At 41.0% G+C, this 14,350-nt stretch overlaps 1 protein-coding gene across 4 annotated transcripts in view; it reads left to right on the plus strand.

Moving 5' to 3' along the window:
* The window catches only part of slc8a1a (solute carrier family 8 member 1a), a 51,308-nt gene that overhangs the window by 18,139 nt on the left and 18,819 nt on the right, over positions 1-14,350 (plus strand). Inside the window, exon 3 of one of the 4 annotated variants that reach the window (XM_064965335.1) lies at positions 14,204-14,310. The exons of the other annotated variants lie outside the window; for them this stretch is intronic. Within the exon in view, the coding sequence (XP_064821407.1) occupies positions 14,204-14,310 (107 nt within the window). The remainder of the gene's footprint in view (positions 1-14,203; positions 14,311-14,350) is intronic. 4 annotated transcript variants of the gene reach the window in all.

Raw genomic sequence — 14,350 nt, forward strand, 5'->3', positions numbered from 1 at the left:
AAGTTAATACGTTGTAGCGCCACCTTTTGCTGCAATTACAGCTGTAAGTCGCTTGGGGTATGTCTCTATCAGTTTTGCACATCGAGAGACTGAATTCTTTCCCCATTCCTCCTTGCAAAACAGCTCGAGCTCAGTGAGGTTGGATGGAGAGCATTTGTGAACAGCAGTTTTCAGTCCTTTCCACAGATTCTCGATTGGATTCAGGTCTGGACTTTGACATGGCCATTCTAACACCTGGATATGTTTATTTTTGAACCATTCCATTGTAGATTTTGCTTTATGTTTTGGATTATTGTCTTGTTAGAAGACAAATCTCCATCCCAGTCTCAGGTCTTTTGCAGACTCCATCAGGTTTTCTTCCAGAATGGTCCTGTATTTGGCTCCATCCATCTTCCCATCAATTTTAACCATATTCCCTGTCCCTGCTGAAGAAAATCAGGCCCAAACCATGATGCTGCCACCACCATGTTTGACAGTGGGGATGGTGTGTTCAGGGTTTTGAGCTGTGTTGCTTTTACGCCAAACATAACGTTTTGCATTGTTGCCAAAAAAAGTTCAATTTTGGTTTCATCTGACCAGAGCACCTTCTTCCACATGTTTGGTGTGTCTCCCAGGTGGCTTGTGGCAAACTTTAAACAACACTTTTTATGGATATCTTTAAGAAATGGTTTTCTTCTTGCCACTCTTCCATAAAGGCCAGATTTGTGCAATATACGACTGATTGTTGTCCTATGGACAGAGTCTCCCACCTCAGCTGTAGATCTCTGCAGTTCATCCAGAGTGATCATGGGCCTCTTGGCTGCATCTCTGATCAGTCTTCTCCTTGTATGAGCTGAAAGTTTAGAGGGACGGCCAGGTCTTGGTAGATTTGCAGTGGTCTGATAATCCTTCCATTTCAATATTATCGCTTGCACAGTGCTCCTTGGGATGTTTAAAGCTTGGGAAATCTTTTTGTATCCAAATCCGGCTTTAAACTTCTTCACAACAGTATCTCGGACCTGCCTGGTGTGTTCCTTGTTCTTCATGATGCTCTCTGCGCTTTTAACGGACCTCTGAGACTATCACAGTGCAAGTGCATTTATACGGAGACTTGATTACACACAGGTGGATTGTATTTATCATCATTAGTCATTTAGTTCAACATTGGATCATTCAGAGATCCTCACTGAACTCCTGGAGAGAGTTTGCTGCACTGAAAGTAAAGGGGCTGAATAATTTTGCACGCCGCCCAATTTTTCAGTTTTTGATTTGTTAAAAAAGTTTGAAATATCCAATAAATGTCGTTCCACTTCATGATTGCGTCCCACTTGTTGTTGATTCTTCACAAAAAAATACAGTTTTATATCTTTATGTTTGAAGCCTGAAATGTGGCAAAATGTCGCAAAGTTCAAGGGGGCCGAATACTTCCGCAAGGCACTGTATCTAGGAAAACCAAAGTTCCAAAGGCTGGGCCTAATATAGTGTATAAGATGTCATACAATACATTTTGTAGGGATTCATATGTTGATGTAAATAATATTTGCTGGTCTGTGGTGTGTAATGAGGAGCATCCAGACGCTGCACTTGACACATTTGTGGAACTAATTATTCCAGTTACTAATAAGCACGCACCCATTAAGACAATTACTGTAAAAACTGTTAAATCCCCTTGGATTGATGAGGAATTGAGAGAGGGATGAGGCAAAAATGTATGGCAATTAAGTCTGGCATCCCAACTGATTGGCAAACATACTGCAAATTAAGAAATCTAACTACATAAAAATAAACAAACTATTCTATGAATCAAAGATAAATTATATAAATAATGATAGTAAAAAGCTTTGGGGCACCTTAAAAGACATTTTGGGAAAAAAGCCAACTCGGCTCATTCATTCATTGAATCAGATGGCTCATTCATCGCAAAGCCCACTGATATTGTCAACTACTTTAATTACTTTTTAATTGACAAGATAAGAAAACGTAGGGATGACATGCCAGCAACAAACGCTGACACATTAAAAATAATTTTGTTGTCTATCAACAATGACAAGCCACCGGGGTCTGACATCTAGATGGAAAATTACTGAGGATAATAGCAGACGATATTGCCACTTCTATTTGCCACATCCTCCATTTAAGCCTACTGGAGAGTGTGTGCCCTCAGGCCTGGAGGGAAGCTAAAGTCATTCCACTACCCAAGAATAGTAATAGCCGACCAATCAGCCTGTTACCAACCCTTAGTAAACTTCTGGGAAAAAATGGTGTTTGACCAGATACAATGCTATTTCACAGTAGACAAATTGACACTCAACAAGCACAGCACTTACACAATGACTGATGATTAGCCAGTGCAGCTTTTGACATTATCAATCATAGTCCGCTGCTGGAAATACTTATGTGTTATGGCTTTACACCCCCTGATATAATGTGGATAAAGAGTTACTTATCTAACAGAACCCAGGGGGTGTTCTTTAATGGAAGTGTCTCAAATATAATCCAATTAGAATCAGGAATTCCCCAGGGTGTCTGTTTAGGTCCCTTGTTTTTTCAATTTTTACTACCGACATACCACTGACTTTGAGTAAAGCCAGAGTGTCTATGTATGCGGATGACTCAACACTATACACGTCAGCTACTACAGCGACTGAAATGACTGCAACACTCAACAAAATCTGAGAAGTCTGTCTATAATAAAGCGATGCTCTGCTTTCTTAACAACACTATCAACAAGGCAGGTCCTACAGGCCCTAGTTTTGTCTCACCTTGACTACTGTTTAGTTGTGTGGTCAGGCGCCACAAAAAAAAGGAATTGCAATTGGCTCAGAACAGGGCAGCACGACCGGCCCTTGCATGTACACAGAGAGCTAATATTAATAATATACATGTCAATCTCTCCTGTACTACATAGAGCCATGACTACATGGAACTCTATTCCACATCAAGTAACTGACGCAAACAGTAAAATTACATTTAAAAACAGATTAAAAAAACACCTTATGGAACAGCGGGGACTGTGAAGCAAAACAAACATTGGCACAGACACATGCATACACGCACGCACATACACACGATAACATACACAATATACATACACATGGATTTAGTACTGTAGATATGTGGTAGTGGTGGAGGAGGGGCCTGAGGGCACACAGTGTGTTGTGAAATAGGTGAATGTATTCTAATGTTTTTAAAATTGTATAAACTGCCTTAATTTTGCTGGACCCCAAGAAGAGTAGCTGCTGCCAATGGGGATCTATGATAAATACAAATCAGATGAAAGCGTGCTGTAAAAAAAATAAAAGTGAAAGCCAAAAAGGATACAGCAGAGGAGAGGCGGGGGCTATTTCAGACCGGAGACGGAGTGGGGCTTCCGTCCAAAGGAATTGATCCTATCACGCAGAAAATATGCGAGATGATTCCCCAGCAGTTTGCCCCTCTCCATAACCCCTATGATGACGACGGACAACTCAAACCACCAATATTTAATAAGCATAAATAACTTGTAAATATCAATGCCTATTATGCACGTTAAAACTAACGGTTAATGCAACTTCACTACTATTACCGTTATCAGGTCTGTTACAGCATGTTGCGTAACGTCATCACTCGTATCAAGGCAGGGTATATCATAAGCCCCTGTTCAAGTGTCGTACAAAATGGGCACGTAAATAGCCTACTAATAATGAGTTAATTATCAAACTCAACAGGATTCAACCTGTCTCTAATTATTCTCTGAGGAACTCTGTCGTTTTGGTCTCTCCACAGTAGATATGCTTCCATTTTATCAGTTAAACCATCTCAAGTAGCAGTTTAGAATTAACCTCCAATCTAAATTGATATTAGATTGGAGGCTAGATTTAGATTTAAGCAACAGGCTTAAAATTAATCTAGGTTAAAAGTGAAAACTAAACTTAGATTAGAGGAAGGACTTAATTTAACTAGTATTAATTTAAAACTAGGTTTAAAATTTGGTGCAACAAGATTAATCGATAAACCTTGATTTAACCCAGTTTAAGAGCTAATCCATGTTGGTGCAACCCACCCAGAGAGCTATGCTGCAAAGGTTGCAATGATGTCATTATGAAGTCTTTGATGGTCAGGTTGTATACTAATAGGATGTTTTGTAAATGTCTTTATAACAACCAGAATGATTCTTTTTTTATGTGGTTGAATATGAAGTCTTAACCATAATGTCTTGATGTCGTCATGAAAAACACATAACCGGTTGTATTCTGATTCTATAACGTCTTCTTAGCCAGGGGCCGACCTATAGGGGCTAGTATTCCACATGCACCCAGTTTATGGTGGCTGAGAGTATAATGAATCTGTTTTCCTCAAGGTAAAGAGGAGTCTTTGAACTTTGCACACTAAAAGTGGAAGATTAGGCAATCAGAAATGTTAGAGATTTATGCCACGTGCACGCTCCTCTTGGTTAAATCTGGATAAATAGTCAAAAAGTTGAAGACAAGTGGTCGTAACAGAGCTCTACGCAAAGCAGAGGCAGAAATAACAAATCAAATCAGAATTATTTATATAGCCCTTCGTACATCAGCTGATATCTCAAAGTGCTGTACCGAAACCCAGCCTAAAACCCCAAACAGCAAGCAATGCAGGTGTAGAAGCACGGTGGCTAGGAAAAACTCCCTAGAAAGGCCAGAACCTAGGAAGAAACCTAGAGAGGAGCCAGGCTATGAGGGGTGGCCAGTCCTCTTCAGGCTGTGCCGGGTGGAAATTATAACAGAACATGGCCAAGATGTTCAAATGTTCATAAATGACCAGCATGGTCAAATAATAATAATCACAGTAGTTGTCGAGGGTGCAGCAAGGGGAAACCTCAGGAGTAAATGTCAGTTGGCTTTTCATAGCCGATCATTAAGAGTATCTCTACCACTCCTGCGGTCTCTAGAGAGTTGAAAACAGCAGGTCTAGGACAGGTAGCACGTCCAGTGAACAGGTCAGGATTCCATAGCCGTAGGCAGCACAGTTGAAACTGGAGCAGCAGCACGGCCAGGTGGACTGGGGACAGCAAGGAGTCATCATGCCAGGTAGTCCTGAGGTATGGTCCTAGGGCTCAGGTCCTCCGAGAGAGAGAAATAAAGAGAGAAAGAGAATTAGAGAGAGCATACTTAAATTCACACAGGACACCGGATAAGACAGGAGAAGTACTCCAGATATAACAAACTGACCCTAGCCCCCGACAAATAAACTACTGCAGCATAAATACTGGAGGCTGAGACAGGAGGGTTCAGGAGACACTGTGGCCCCATCCGATGATACCCCTGGACAGGGCCAAACAGGAAGGATATAACCCCACCCACTTCGCCAAAGCACAGCCCCCACACCACTAGAGGGATATCTTCAACCACCAACTCACCATCCTGAGACAAGGCCGAGTATCACCCACAAAAATCTCCGCCACGGCACAAGGCGGGGCACCAACCCAGACAGGAAGATCACATCAGTGACTCAACCCACTCAAGTGACTGTCAGATTCAACAGAAGATCTCTTTGTTTCTTGGGACCTAGAACAAGCATCTCTGTTTTGTCCGAGTTTAAAAGTAGAAAGTTTGCAGCCATCCACTTCCTTATGTCTGAAACACATGCTTCTAGCAAGGGCAATTTGGGGCTTCACCGTGTTTCAGTGAAATGTACAGCTGTGTGTCATCCGCATAGCAGTGAAAGTAAAAAATTATGTTTTCGAATGACATCCCCAAGAGGTAAAATATATAGTGAAAACAATAGTGGTCCTAAAACGGAACCTTGAGGAACACCGAAACTTACAGTTGATTTGTCAGAGGACAAACCATTCACAGAGACAAACTGATATCTTTCCGACAGATAAGATCTAAACCAGGCCAGAACTTGTCCGTGTAGACCAATTTAGGTTTCCAATCTCTCCAAAAGAATGTGGTGATCGATGGTATCAAAAGCAGCACTAAGGTCTAGGAGCACGAGGACAGATGCAGATCCTCGGACTGATGCCATTAAAAGCTAATTTCCACCTTCACAAGTGCAGTCTCAGTGCTATGATGGGGTCTAAAACCAGACTGAAGCATTTAGTATACATTATTTGTCTTCAGGAAGGCAGTGATTGCTGTGCAACAGCCTTTTCTCAAATTTTTGAGAGGAATGGAAGATTCGATATAGGCTGATAGTTTTTTATATTTTCTGGGTCAAGGTTTGGCTTTTTCAAGAGAGGCTTTATTACTGCCACTTTTAGTGAGTTTGGTACACATCCAGTGGATAGAGAGCTGTTTATTATGTTCAACATAGCAGGGCCAAGCACAGGAAGCAGCTCTTTCAGTAGTTTACTTGGAATAGGGTCCAGTATGCAGCAGGTTTAGAGGCCATGATTATTTTCATCATTGTGTCAAGAGAGATAGTACTAAAACACTTGAGTGTCTCTCTTGATCCTAGGTCCTGGCAGAGTTGTGCAGACTCAGGACAACTGAGCTTTAAAGGAATACGCAGAACATTGCCAAATATCTGTCTGGAACTTCAGGAAAGTGCCAGATGCTTTGTGTTTGCATGCAGGCAACTCAACAAGTCATAGGGAGGGAATGGATCTCTTGTGTCTTGGCCTATGAGGTTGGGAGATGTGTATGTGAGGGGAATCCCAAGATGGCACTGTTGTAAGAGATGCTTAATGATTTTAATTCACAACCTGTTCGTGGGTTGTCTTTCACACACTTCTTCAACTTGAGCTTACCATGTATCCTGGCTGTCAGGAAGGCCATGGTTGTCCCCTAAGGCCAAGTGGCCTTGTCCCTAAAAGTTCTAGGACTGAAACCCACAAATTCCTAGAAAGCAGTGACGTCAAAGAAAGCATGAGCCAGGTGCATCCCAATAGTTTTAAAGATGTTATGCTGACTGGACATCCTTTTCTATTTGGTTTCGTCTCGTTTAGCATGACTGTTCATGTTCTTATAATAGTACTCATTTGGGTCTGGTCAACTCGATGGCTTTGTTAAGCTATTCTTTAGCACTTAATGTGTCTCCTTTGATTTACTCAATTAGAATAACTTGTTTCTTTCTTCCCTATCGCAGCACGGGTTGCGGGTTGAAAATGGCAGATCTTGTCATTGATAAGCACCTTAATTGGAACGCAGTGGCTGTAGAGTAACATGCTATACATGACTTCAGAGCTCAGGTTCTCCGCTTCACAGCGCTGCATGGGTTTTAACTAACAGCCATTATAAACTTGAGCACTAACACGCAACAACAAGATGCCCCCCATCCTTCCGGCTAAACTGGGCTACTTTTGCACATTTGTTGTTTTCTGAGTGAGGGAAATGCTGTAAATCGAGAGGAGTTGATGTGTTCTGAAAGATGAGACATTGAGGGTTATAATAAATATCGCTTTGATGTGTGCTTTACATTTCCATATTTGAAGACATACATTTACAGTATCAAGCTTTATGAGCGCTTTTTGATCACAGTTACAAGGACGATATGCGTTATACCCTGGGTTGTCCTGAACACAATGAGCTTATGTTTGTCGTATTGTGAAGGAAATTAGACGCGAACACACACTTAAATACACTAATTCTATATGCACCAAAATTACAATCTGTTTGTCTGAAGTGCCTTTTCAAAGCCTAACAATGTACAATCTTATTTTATAACTTAGCTCGCCATGTTGTCAATAAAATAAGCTTTCAAAAGATGCCCACCTGACCCAGATTACAATTCATAATGGAACTTAATTGTGTGACGGTGCTGTGTTCCAAACAGAACACTATAAGTGGGCTTGCTTCAGTTCCTCAATGGCAAAGCTAGGAGAGCTCAAAAGAACACCTTATCGCTCTTTCCTTGAGTCATAAAAGTACATTGAAATTACTTAGGAAATGTGCAGTTTGGAGAGGTGTGTGGCCACCTGGAAACACCAGTTAGACCTCTCACTCAAACCCTTGTCATAGTTTTTTTCTTAGTTTGCGCCAATCCAACATTTCAGTGAACATTCTTAGTATGTTACTGAATGTAACCAGAGTATTTTCAGATTTTGTTATTGACGAAGACTGTGAAAAGTACAGCAAATGTAAAATGCACATAAAATCAACAGTGTAATGTTTGTATTCAGTCTCGTGTCCTCACCTCTGGTTTACTATTTCCCCATAATCTCCAGTGTTCTCTTTCAGTTGCTACTATTGTCCTGCATATGTTTTTTTATAGTTCTGTTAGAAACATTTAAATGTAGCCCAAACCAAATAGGCCAATTTCTGGTCACAGTAAAGCCTACTCTGAACTTGAGTCTTTCGCAAATCGGACATTAAAGTATAACTATCTGGGGCTGTCTTTCACTGGAAATACAATTGTCAAGGAAGGTAACTGACGTTGACAAGGTCACTGGTGTTGACATTCAGTGGCAGTGTGACCGTTGACACTGCCTGTTTTGTGGGATGGATGCCTTTGAGTGGGAGTATGGAAGTGCTGAGGACTGGGGAGATGCTGGCTCGCAGCTGGTGGTTGGCCCTGAGTCAAACAGCGCATCGGCTGATTTGACTCAGTTGGAGGGCTGGCTCTTAGGGATAGGATTGACACGGGGCTAAGAAGCCAGAGGAACATTCTCTCTCCTCCCCTTGTCCCCATGTCCTCTTTCTCTCACTCTTTTTTCTCTCTCCCACTCTCTCTGTTGTTCGCTTCTCTTTTCCCCTTTATGTCCTCTCTGCCCCCCCCCCTCTTTCTCTCGCTCTCTCTCTCTCTCTCTCTCTCTCTCTCTCTCTCTCTCTCTCTATCAATTCAATTCAAGGGGCTTTCTCTCTCTCTCTCTCTCTCTCTCTCTCTCTCTCTCTCTCTATCCCTCTCTTACTGTCATTGCCATTCAGTCGCTCTGTCATGACTCACCCATTGTCAGTCCCCCCCTCTATCTCTTTCTCTGTATCTCTCAGTTAAACTGCTTGTACACTTGGCTTCTGCAAAAGTTACATCCAGAGCTTGCCTTTGACAAAGCTGTGAGGAAGCTGTCACATGTAATCCTGCTCAGAGCCAACACTAGAAATAGCCCCTCCTTTTTCAAACCAACTGCTCAACAGGGTTGTTTGCCTCCAACTTTTACTTTGTTGCGCATCCTTGACAAAGGGGACTTTATCTCTTCAATAGCCAGTTGAAATGTGGAGACAGTCCTATCCCCGGTTTCCCATGCTTGTGAGAGTAACAATGGCTCACTAGGGGGGTCTCTCTGTTGAGATTAGATCCACTGAATAGGTTTTGTATCCCAAGCCGTCTGAATTTGCCAAATGAGTATTAGTTTGCAGGCTGTACCTGTTTGAAGTTACTGTTTCAGACTGTGGCTATTTGATCATAATGTAGGCCTACTAGAGTGGCCTACCATCAAAAACAATGGAGAAAATGCATCCATAACATTTTAACATGGAAATAGCTATCAACTCCTTGTCTGAAGGACAAGTGGATGAACAGGTTAATGCCAAGCCTACATTGAACACCACACATTGGCTGATACTGTAAGCTTATGAACCATCCCTTCAACTGAGTCAAATCAGCCGATGCACAGTTTGAAACAGGTACATGTCAAGCCTCATGTCTTTTTCAAAAGTCAAGGAATGTAGACCTACATTGAACACCACACATTGGCTGCTACTGTAGGCTGAGAGTAGCAGTCAATGTGTGGTGTTCAATGTAGGCTTGACATGAACCTGTTTATCCACTTGTCCTTCAGACAAGGAGGCGACTGCAAATGTTGTTGTGCTGTTTGATGCAAGAAACCACTTTACAAAATAAAATGCATTATCATTCCCATTCCATTATTACAGAGAATCAGAGAAAGTATGCTCCCCTCTGCCTAGTGGCTACTTAGCTTATTCAAGCCTGTTTCAAAATATAACACTGCTCCTTTAAGACAAAGCACTTTACCGGACTCGCTTTTCAAAGATGTCTAAAAATGTGCACGTTTTGTGCTCTTGTAGGAAGCAATCACACCCCCATTGCTGACTACAAATGATGTATAACTGGGCTAATAACTCACTAACATGCAAAGGATATGAACAAAATGTGCACACCTGGCTACATGCAGCTCTTGCTTTGATCTCAAAACAAACGCATCTACTCACAAAGATATGTGAAAGGGAAAGACCTATTTGCATATAGATCTGCAGCAGCTCTGATTGTTTATGCCATACAGGTCTGTGTTGAGAACGGCTGAGTCATGCATGTCACTGCAATAGAATCCTACTTAGATGCGTTCTGCCTTTGCATTCTAAGTCTTGCGTAGGTCGTTTTGTTTCAGTATGTTGAATTGAAAGTGGCTAATATTGTGTTGATACGATCACAATTCCCACAGTTGATAGTGTTAACTAAGGGGGAAAACTGTAGAAAGTTGAGTAAAGTTCAATCTCGTGCTTCTCTGTGTGGCAGTCTTGGGGGAGCTGTGCCTGGGTGGATTTAAAATAACTAAAACCAAATCTAAACTGTGTAGAAATGATAGTGGACCTACAATGTATTCATATAGTTTATTGACTGTCCAGATCACTAATAATCACTGTGCACAGTCAATAGACCTACACAAGTGTTCAAAAGTTTGGGGTCACTTAGAAATGTCCTTATTTTTGAAAAAAAGTTTTATTTCTTCTTTAATCAGAACAACAGCTTTCAGCTGTGCTAACATAATTGCAAACGGGTTTTCGAATGATCAATTTGCCTTTTAAAATGATAAACTTGGATTAACTAACACAACGTGCCATTGGAACACAGGAGTGATGGTTGCTGAAAATTGGCCTCTGTACGCCTATGTAGATATTCCATTAAAAATCAGCCGTTTCCAGCTACAATAGTCATTTACATCATTAACAATGTCGACACTGTATTTCTGATCAATTTGATGTTATTTGAATGGACAAAAAATGTGCTTTTCTTTCAAAAACAAGGACATTTCTAAGTGACCTCAGACTTTTCAACGGTAGTGTACATTGGTACAGTTTCTTGACTGTCCAAATCTTTAATAATCGCTAGACAGTCAGGAAGCATTGAAAATTCCCAAAACAATGGAATTGTGATGGCAAGGAAGCATAACCAATTTTCAGTGCGGCCCACCGGACCTCGTAGAAGACCGAATGCGGCACCTGGAGCAAAATGACTTTGACACCCCTGGTTTAATCCATGACACCCAGGGCTGCCTGAGAGGGTGAATAGGAAGTGTCACAAGAGGAAATGACTGACTCCCTGTTATGTCACCTAAGGACCCACCCAGCAGGACTCTTGCTATTTCCTTTCACCAGAGACTCATTCACCTCTGTGGCACCAAGAGGCCGTTGATCAATAATTCATGTTAATCTTAGTCAATCACATGAACATCAGCTTAATGACGCTATAAAAAGGTCCTCTGTCACTTAGTAGTTGACTTTGAGTAATGGGCAATTCCAGTGTGATGGATGTGACATTTCCACACCAAATCATAAATTAAATTTCTCACAGAATAGACAAACAAAACGTTAATTAAACTGTTGCATGCTCAGGTTGACTATCCCACATATTTGGCCTAATTCTAATCAGTTTGGAGGTTCCAATAAGTTTGAACTAGTTTGTGATTTGGCAATCCCTCTCTAGCTTCCACCTAATGAGGTTTTGAAAAAGTAAGCAAAGTATTTGGGTTCCTGAGTTGCGCCGCTGTCTAAGGCACTGCATCCCAGCACTAGAGGCGTCACTACAGACCCTGGTTTGATTCCAGGCTGTATCACAACTGGCCGTGATTGGGAGTCCCATAGGGTGGTGCACAATTGGCCCAGTGTCGTCAGGGTTAGGGTTTGGCTGGGGTAGGCTGTCATTGTAAATAATGTAAATAATAATCATTTGTTCTTATCTGACTTGCCTAGTTAAATAAAGGTTCAATATTACATTATTACGGACAATTCACCCTTACTGTATTCACACTGTGTAATATTAGCTACCAGTCAACCCGTAGCCTCTAACCCAAAACCATGTAATGTTTGGAACAATGTAAGAGCAAAACCAGCATACCTCCAATATGCCTATGAGAATATACCTACAAATCACTGTGGAACCCACGTTTGCCAGCCTGGTCTCATAGAGTAGAAGTAACATAGTAAATGTAAATCCGAGATAGTCAAATTAGTATGAAATGATATGTTTGGTATGGTTATATAAGACAGATGTTGACTTACTGTGGTGGTTGGTCAGGGTGGATGGTAGTTCCATGTAACTCAGTTGGTTGAGCATTGCGCTTGCAACGCCAGGGTTGTTGGTTTGAGTCCCACGGGGGACCAGTATGAAAAAAGTATTTAAATGTATGCACTCACTACTGTAAGTAGCTCGGGATAAGAGCGTCTCCTAAATGACTAAAATGTAAAATGATGGGTTGGCTTATAATGTGAACATAGCCTAGCTACCCATAGCCTAGCTAACATTACCCACCTAGCTAGAATTTCTAACATATGTTTTGGAAATTTGTAACATATTGTACATTTAGCAAATTTGTAACATATAATACGAATTGTAATTATTAACTTATCAAACGAAATGGGTGATGGACATCCACAAATTAATACTTAACATACGGAATGTAACATAACATACTAAATAGGAGTGTCTATGATTTACATACAGAATAATATGAAATGGTCTGAGACCAGGTTGACTGTACAGCATGTGTTTATTTTCTATGGCAATTTTCCCTTCCAAAAGTTTTTGACATTTCCAGTTGCAAAGCAGCACTGTTTTATCACGGGACAGTGTAATTCAATTCCAATTAATGACCCTGTTTATCCCACACTCTCTGAATATGTGTAAGCAATTCAAATCGCACCAATGTTAACATAATGCCATTAGGACTTGTAATCAGTGTTTAGCCTACCTTTAATAAAGGAAATACATGTCAAACCATGGACATGTTCTGTTATTAGATGCAGTTACCTGCCCGATTTAAATGGTCCATCTTGTAAGGGGTGAAATGTGTCAAACACAGCAGTCTTGAAGTATCGTTCATCAACCATCCACAAGGTTACATTTTGTGTGTCACATGGATTGGCGGTTTATTTTATTAGGACGATAAACTGTCAACAAATAGTGGATGCATTTTCTCCATTGTTTTTGATGGTAGGCAACTCTAGTAGACCTAGATTATGAACAAATAGCCACAGTCTGAAACTTGTCATAATCTGATTATTTGCTATTATTTCAAATCCAACAGCAAATGGCAATCTGCTACAGCAGCTAGTTTCTGCATTATTCAACAGTAGCAATCAGACAATTAATAACTTATAAATTGGCAATGTCATCTCCTGTTTAGGGTCAAGGCAAGTAGAAAGGCTTTTCTTTCAAAGCTACCTACATAGTTTTTGTCATTACTTGTATATTTTGTCCAGGTTTATTAGTAGTGTGATGTTTGGAGATATGTTTAGACATGTTTGGCTAGCTGTTAGAGTGAGAAGCCTGTCATCTCCCTCTCACCTTACCCCTGGTCTGGTCTGGTCCCAGATCTGTTTGTGCTGTCTTGCCAAGTCCTATGGTCATTGTCATGAGTTGGATATACAGCACAAACATATCTGGGATCAGGCAATAATTTCCCCCTGGTTTAGTTCATAAACAATATGCAAGAGTGTGTCTTCAACCCATGGGTGCTCTGTTTTTGTCTTGGAGAGTTGTTTTAGTCTCCATATTTGGGTAGCATCGCTGTTGAGAGTATCCTGGTCATTCTCAAACATGGGCCTGAGCCACAGTATAAGACTATAAAATAGACTGATAGACTCTCTAGGCCTTATAATAACTTATAACTTGACCTATTGTTGAGAAGAAGGAGGGCAAACATTTCCATCATGCCTGTCTGCACATAGTGTTCTTATAGGCCACAGGCCCTAACAGTACAATACAGCACTGTATAGTCACACTCTTGAAAATATTTCAGTCTTGTTGTGAATTGTTGTGTCCCTCATTTGTCTCAAAATACTTTCATTCAGAACATAAATTTAGTGTTTTGATGAGGCAATATATGGGGGTGTTTTCATTTTTCCAATTACATTTTTGTATAAAATACATTAATTTCATTGTTTATGATTTATTGTTTCCCCCCACTGGAATCGCTTAATGTCACCCTACAACCTATCTTCACATTTCTTTTTGGTGCTGTTGCCTTTGTGTCGTTTGACGATGCATGGCCCGTCGTTCTTCTTCCCTCATGTTCGCACTCTCCATACGCTGTTCTATCTGCAACCTTGTCTTCTTTCTCTCTCTTTCTCTCTCTCTCTCTTTGTTTCAGCAAAACTATACAGATCAATATAATCGATGACGAGGAATATGAGAAAAACAAGAACTTCTTCCTTGAGATGGGAGAGCCTCAGCTGCTGGAGATGAGTGAGAGGAAAGGTGGGGCGTTCCCTTCCCAGGCTTTGGTCCCAACCCTGTA

Source organism: Oncorhynchus masou, chromosome 5 (genome assembly GCF_036934945.1).
Source record: "Oncorhynchus masou masou isolate Uvic2021 chromosome 5, UVic_Omas_1.1, whole genome shotgun sequence".
NCBI lineage: Eukaryota > Metazoa > Chordata > Actinopteri > Salmoniformes > Salmonidae > Oncorhynchus > Oncorhynchus masou.